General features: G+C 35.7%; 1 protein-coding gene across 1 annotated transcript; it reads right to left on the minus strand.

The window, feature by feature from the left end:
- Window positions 1-1,863: 1,863 nt before the first annotated feature.
- Window positions 1,864-5,846, minus strand: LOC18012892 (ATP-citrate synthase beta chain protein 2). The gene is made up of 16 exons (XM_006394999.2): window positions 5,712-5,846; window positions 5,163-5,286; window positions 4,968-5,070; window positions 4,809-4,874; window positions 4,595-4,718; window positions 4,369-4,503; window positions 4,220-4,280; window positions 4,056-4,132; window positions 3,739-3,894; window positions 3,521-3,649; window positions 3,306-3,438; window positions 3,064-3,191; window positions 2,810-2,915; window positions 2,631-2,707; window positions 2,471-2,541; window positions 1,864-2,376 (listed from the first exon to the last, which is right to left on the minus strand). The coding sequence occupies exons 2-16, from the start codon at window positions 5,260-5,262 to the stop codon at window positions 2,016-2,018; spliced, it is 1,827 nt and encodes a 608-aa protein (XP_006395061.1). The 5' UTR covers window positions 5,263-5,286; window positions 5,712-5,846; the 3' UTR covers window positions 1,864-2,015.
- Window positions 5,847-7,865: the final 2,019 nt, after the last annotated feature.

The raw sequence follows: 7,865 nt of genomic DNA on the forward strand, positions 1-7,865 counted from the left end.
CAAAAAAGGTTATCTTTTTGGTAAACTCAATCTAAAGTCTCCCATTGGTTGGACTTGGTTCACTATGACCGTACGATGATCATCGATGGTAAGTTTTTTTCCGTTCTTGTCATTTCATAACCACTTACGTTTGTTTTTTTCCTGCAAGTATTTTTGTAATATCTAATAACCATTTTCGTTTTTAAATCCCTAAATTTGTCGACTACGTTAAGATTTTGTAATATGAAAATTGAATTTCATAAAAAAAATTTATACATTCACTGATATATAAATATATACAAATTAGTGTCGATAATATATAGATATATACTCATAAATATCTAGGACCTATCCTAGCTAGGTGCCTAGGTCTTTCTTTATTTTTCTATATAAACATGATTAATATCGATTCTTAAATCTTAACCTTGTTTAATCTCGATCGGTGTCCCAAGAACATCTAACTCCGTCTTTTCAAAAGTCTAACTATTCCAAAATATGTTGTTCCATCGATTTAGCTTTGATATGCAAATTTCTATCTTTTTATTTTCTTGATGAAAATATTAGCTCTCCATCGATTTAACTTTGATGTGCCATTAGCGTCGTTATCACTACAACGAACATGCTTAATTCACACAAACACTAAACCTATATACTATAACTTAATTAATATCTCGGGGTCGCGTGCATCCAAGCCCTTTTATTGGCTCCAAATGTCAACTCTTTCTCGCTATCCCCCTTCGTTTTTTGGGGGGGGGGGGGGGTTTTGAATTTAATTACATGAATACGGATAATTTAGTGATAGACTCACAATAATGTCACTGTAAAATCTACACACATTCATTGATAACCAATTTTGTTATAAACAAAAAAAAAGCAAGTCACGGATACATAGAAGATTCGACAGTTCGACACCCATCCTAATCAAAATCTATAATTTCCGTGGTGAGGAAATAACAAGATACAAGTATTTATTTGGGCCTATATATTATGCACTGGTTCATACAACATATACAGAGTAGTTGGTAAAGAAATTAAATTAAAAAGTAAGGCACCAAAAAACTAATTACGTGTCTGAAAATAGAAACTTGGACCGAATTCTAAACCTAATTATAGAAAAGGTAGGCTGTTTTGTTTTTCTTCATATAATTAAAGTTTAAACAGGCAAAATAACAACCTAATCACTTGAGAAATCAGAAGACAAAAATATCATATGGTTGTAGTATTGCCACATCTCTGATAAATATAAAAGAATTACGTCGACACATCCATATCCATAAACAGAGGAGAGGTTATAGATTCTATGAGTTGGTAATATATATCTTCGCCTTGATATTGGACTATACAAATTGGTAGTTGGTAGATAACCAACAATTCGAACGAAAGAAACGAATAAGATATAGAAGTCATGAGTCAAAATATCGAGTTTGATGATCGTCTTTTTTATATTTTAGTTATATATAAACTTTATCTCGCATACACACGAGGAGCAGTATCTTATCTAGTTAGATATATTAACTACGTAGGGATGTCGATAACCATAACTTTTATGCTACCAAGTACCAAACAAATGTTTTAGTTATGTTCTTCGTATATAAGAAAAGAAAAAAAAAAAATCTCCAACTCAATTGATTTAATTGTTTTAGTTATGTTCTTCGTATATAAGAAACCAAAAATCTCCAACTTCATTGATTTAATTGTTAAAATGTTCTCAATGTAAGAATATGGGAGAGCTTATTCTTCTAAGCTCCGGCAGATAGATGCATCAAATATTCGAGTTTCTCTTATTCCAATAATGCTCCAAAATATTATGAATTTCAAAAGAGAAACAATCTGGAATTTTTTAAGAATCCAAAAAGTGGGTGACTTGGGGATGTAACAGAGAGCGATAGACAAAGAAAATTTATTAGATAAATTCAGACATCACAACAAAAGAAACAGAAGATCATAGATATGCATTTTTAGTACGTAATATCCCTCAGAAGAATGCAAAAGCTAATCAATTTGGAATAATAACAAAAAAAAAATTGAAATAAGTTTTACTTGGTGTACAACACATCTTCCCATGGGTGGCGATACAGAGGCTGCTTCAATCTCTTCTGATCAAAGGTGTGCCCGATCAAACCGATGGAGCGAGCAAGAACAAAGAGACCGTTGAGATAACCGATCTGAACAATCTCATCGATCTCTTGCTTAGTGAACATCCCACTTCCAGCTAGAAGGTCCAAGAAGAGAGATCCAATGGCTCCATCAACATTGAGTACGAGGTTGTTTGCCTTTGAGAGCGTGTAGCTTTCCACTTGCACTGCGTACTCCATGTACTTCACTGATGGGAAGTTAGACCTAGCAAATTTCTGAAGCAGCTCCACTCTCTTGTCTCTGTTGTCTCTGCTCTTGATCCTACCAAGAAGAAGATGTAGAGGAAAACAGGTTTCAGACAAGAGAACACGTGGGGATTCATTTTGTTTCTTTATTACAAGAAGTGCTTTTTTACCTGTGTCCAATCCCAGGGACTCGGATTCCCTTCTTCTTCATATCTTCAACGAATTCATAAGGTGTAAGATTCTGAAACAAGCAACCAATTAGAGATCAGATTCATGAAATAATGTCATTTGTAGCAGTTGCAGTTGGGGGGAAATGGAATAGCATCTTACCCTGTCACATGCATCCTTAAAGTATCGAGCAGCGTCATCAATGGCACCACCAAATCGAGGACCAATGGTTAATAAACCTGTTGAAGTGTTTCAATAGTATTAGAGATTATTGCAAGATTAAGAAAACTGATGTGGTTGGGTGAGCAAACGATATGCAAATGGAAGAGATGTTGACTGACCTGAGACAAGACTTGAGACAAGGTCTTTGCCTGCTCTTGCTGTTACAATGGTGTTGTGAGCGCCGGAGACGCATGGACCATGATCAGCACACAGCATTATGCATATCTAATTCAGTGCAAGTTTCAAAATTTGCAAAGACCAGAGTTAATATCACTACGCAATAGTATATGCACGTATGAGGGGGATAGATTGAGATGAGAACATTGTATATAGAGAAAGATTATATTCGAAAAGCAAAGAGAGAAACCGAGACCTCAATGAATTTTGTACAGTAACGAGGAAGACTACGTTTGAACCATAGAAGGGAAATGACATCACCCACTCCATAGCCTTGTTCGATGATGGAAGACATTGGAACACCAGCATAGCATGGTTCCTCCCCTGCAAATTAATATTTGATGAAAAATTTTGTTGCCAAGTATCTGAAAATGGGCTTAAAGAGGCATAGGAATGAGGAATCTAGTAGTTTCAACAGAGTAGTTTCCATAACAATACCTCTGTCATCAGAAATGGTGGAGATGATGTGAGTAGGAGCTCGGACCTTTCCACTCTTAATTGCGGCGCTGAGATCCTCGGGGATTTGTGGAGGAGTGACCTCCTTTATAGGAGAGACCTTTCCTTCTTCAATCTTTTAGGAGGAATTGAAAATGAACACATAAGATTGCAACAAAAGACAATGTCAGCTAACGAAGAAAACGGGAGAAACTGACCAGTTTCTCAAAAGTCTCTTTGATTGCAGATTCGAGGGCTTCAAATGAAGTGGGAACAATAGCTCCAGCATCCATGAGAGCTTGATTCTTGGCTTGTGCAGACTCCATCTCGCCACCACTTTTGGCACCCTAGTCATAATCATGTTCAAGAATTATTTTTGATTTGGGAAACAGAGAAAAAGGCATTTTTTTAAGAACCTTTTTCTCGACCCACTTACCGCATGACCAAACTGTACTTCAGACTTGAAGAGACGTGCACAAGTTCCGCTGACCCAAGCAACCACGGGTTTATTGACTTTCCCCTGTTTCAAAGCTTCAACAAGAGAGTATTCATCTCTTCCTCCAAGCTCTCCAAGTACAACCATCATTTTTATCTGTAACATAGCTCTTGAATTAAGGCATATATGAACTGAAAGACGGAAATATAAGCTCAGTTTGTAGCATTTTCATTTGAAAAGCAATGCAGGACATCAAAATTCCGCAAGAGGTGCGTTCTAGTGAGCAACAAGTTAAAAAGCTGAAGATTGGTATATACCTGTGGGATGTTGTTAAACCGAAGGATGTGGTCAGATAAAGTGGATCCTGGGAACACGTCTCCACCAATAGCAATGCCTACAACAGCATCCCCGGAAAATAAAACAGTCTTAATAATGTTTAGCTTAATACATTATTAGTAGATTATCTAACATCAAAACTCACCTTCATAGATCCCATCAGTCACACGGGCAACAGTATTGTACATTTCATTAGACATTCCACCCTGCGGAAAAAGAAGACTGATAAATCAAACTAAAGAAATCAACAATGAGCTTTAGGCAGATTATGAAGTTTTTAAAATCAGCACATACAGATTTGGAGACAAAACCAACGGATCCAGGCCTGTACAGCTTGCACTGGATTATGTTATCAATTGTTCCCGCAGTGTCACCAATTTTAAAGGCTCCAGCTTGAATACCTCCAACAGTAGCCGGTCCAATTACAACCTGTAATAACCCAACCGGTCTCAGAAGATCAATTTATAATGTGGTTAAAGGGAGAAAAAAAACTGAAGCTAGTCATCAACACATAACTCACCTTATTGTTTGCACGAGCATAAGCAATCAACTGCTTGGTGTCTGATTCTGGAACACCTTCTGCTATTATCGCCACTACTTTAATAGTTGGCTGCTTCAAAGCAGCCATGGATGAAGCAGCAGCACTATATATTACAAGAACGAGAAACCGCTTATCAAAACTATCACAAAGAGACAACGAGCTAAGTTTTGTTAGAAGAAATTTTCATACAAACCTTCTGAAAGATGCAAAGTTGATGAATACATCCGCGGTTGGATGCGCAGCACAAGCTGCCTCAATGCTGTATAACATAAGAAGTTAAAACATAAATAAATAGAAAAAAACGAAATTTGCACTTACACAGTTAGTTTCTCTATGATACTTCTAAACTTACGCAGCATGAACAGGGATAGCGATTTCCTCCTGCCCGAAGAAGAGCTTCTGAAACCCTTCAGAGCCTGGGTTTATGATTCCAGCGACAGAAGGCGTTTCACGTCCTGTAAAAGCAAATCATCTTTGGTTTCAACATCTTTAACGTTCAAGCTGATCCAACCAACAGAAACTAGACACTGCAATTTCATCAATTTACCACAGAGGAAGTCGAAATCGAGCATTCGTTGAACAGGAAGCTGCTTATAATTGTAGAATAAAGCTTGTGTGGTCCGAGAAAATAGCTGTCCCGTTGCCATTTTTCTATGAGCTCACAAGGCAAACTGAGAATCACGAAATAACAAAGAGACAATGATCAGATCCAGAGTTTGGTTAAACGAAAAGACACAACCAATGCACCAGCTATAAATTGTTCCATCTTTCTAATGTTTAGGACCCGAATCGAACAAGAAAACCACAGAGATTCGGATTCGAAAAATGGCTACTTTACACTGATCGAACACCCTCGAGAATTCCCAATTCGTAATCAGTAACACGCAGATCTCACCCTGGTTCACTACATTAAACGAATCTAGCTAGGATTGTAAAACAGAAAAAAAAAAGTTTCGAAATTTACGCACTCTCCTCGTAAATATCGAAACTTTGGTAAACAAAATCACGGATCGGAATCAAGACAGATCTAAAAAAGCTTACGAATTTGTTGGATCCAAAGGAAAGGAGAGAGGGGTGTGGAGAAAGGAGAACAAACCTGGTCACGACCCGAGTCGAGCGAGTCGAGTCAGTATTAGTTGAGAGAAACTTCTAATAAATGGTGGTGGGAAAGGATTGGTAGAGAGGAAACACCATTAATATAGCAAAATGGGAGGGAAACAAAAAGCTCTCAGTGGTCATGTGGCCTATTGGGTAGGTAGTTAGATCACAACTTCTACCCAAAATTGATTTTTCATCTATCCTTTGCAAAACCAACTAATGTAATGTCTGATTAGTAATAGTTAATACAGATTAATGGCTAAATTTGTTTGTACCAAATCATTTGTTTATTAATTACAACTGTTGTTTGTCTTTTAAGACGTGATGGTCGTTAAAATGTCGCACTTCTAGTTAAGCATGGCTTACCACCTTGCTGGTGGTGGTGAAAGCCTGTTTCGTTTGTCTTCAAGATTCAGCAATGTTTGGTTCATTTTTCTTTTGGTTTAAATGAGATTATAATAAGTTAAGCATTCCTCTCAAAAACAAATTTCATTGTGAAATGTCAAAAATACAAGAATGTGGAGGATCTTGTATCCGCAAACTACCAGCACACACTTGCTATCACTACAGGAATCGATCTCATCTCGGATATCAAATCTTTTGCTCTCTCTCTCTCAACTTCTAAACACCTTTGCTTAGACCAACTTCAATATTTCACTATGAGCTTTGAAGAAGATGTGATCTCTATACAGTTGTACAGAGGAATTGAGAGAAAAACTTTGTTTTACAAGCAGAGCCGTACCTGAGATTTCTCCAATTACAAGCAAGAAAAAAAAAATTGGCCCTATGCGTTTGGGAAAAGTTGAACCTAGACAAACCTTTAACTAAACATGTTTTCACCTATCACAAATTACTTGGACTAACTCCAATTTTGGAAAATTGGCCCAAAAAAAATATTTAATTCCACCGACCCTGAAGCACATGCTTCATTAGTCCGAGTTTACAACATAAACAAAGTAACAAATTCCATCATCTTATAACTTCCTTCTTCAGTTGATACAACCGAGTGGCACCAGTTCAAAACATACTCCACCTTGACTTAGGAATGATAGAGCTTGTATATATATTATCATGTCTTAATTTTGTAATATCCTAGTTTCCCCAAGTGCACGCTAGTGCTTGGACCTCGTTACATCGAGTTCTATTAATAAAAGATTCGAGAAATAAAGAGACGGAGAAGCTGGAGTATTTATCCTATAAGTTAATTAGCTAGATTGAAAAAGAGAAACCCTAGTCCATAGGGTGGCATTCAAAAGATCATGGTCCCTAATCCTATCAATATGTCTCCTAGTTCACTATGCATACAAATTTACCTTGTAAACACGAATAAATTCAGCAATAATCTTGTAGGATTTCGTAAATCATCTAAATTGAAATGAAATGTTTAACATAAATTAAAAACAATTGTATCTCTAGGAAGAGTTAATATCAGTGTCTGTATGGGGAGAAAAACAATGCAATACTATAAAAGATACAAATTAGAAAATGGACAAAAAGTACAAACTAAATAATACTCCCTCTGTTTCATTATAGTTGATTTTCTGAATATTTGCACACAGATTAAGAAAACTATAAATATTCAATGATTTGCTGTTTATTTTCTTTAAATATGTTACTTTTACAACTAATTTCATTACTTTTATTATTATTACTTTTTCTTTTGCTAACTGTGCATTAATATTATGTTTGGTGATTTATTTTGTTGTCTCTTCATATTCCACTGCTTAATTATGAAATCACAATCCATCGAAAATTTTGTGAAAAAATTAAACTTGGAGCCAAAACAATTAAGTAACTCAAAAACAAAATTTTTAGAGTGGAGCCAAAACAATTAAATAACTGAAACAAAATTTTAGAGCCAAAACCATTACGTTACTCAAAAACAAAAGTTTAGAATGATCCATTGCTCTTCTATATATATTGACTTAGATTATTAACATCAGTTAGTTAAACTTATTTATGGCTTTTCATAGCTTTGATCTAAATTTACCAGCTGAAAGTAATGAAACAGAATTTTTTATTGATTTGAATGAAAGTTCATCAAGAGAGTTTATTTCATTGGATAATTCAGGTATTTTTTTGTTTCATAGGAGAGATTATTATATTTTCTAATGTTTATGTTATTCTTTTTCTACTTCTAGTGATTTGAAAT

Source organism: Eutrema salsugineum, unplaced genomic scaffold (assembly GCF_000478725.1).
Source record: "Eutrema salsugineum unplaced genomic scaffold, Eutsalg1_0 scaffold_6, whole genome shotgun sequence".
In the NCBI taxonomy this organism is placed as follows: Eukaryota; Viridiplantae; Streptophyta; class Magnoliopsida; order Brassicales; family Brassicaceae; genus Eutrema; species Eutrema salsugineum.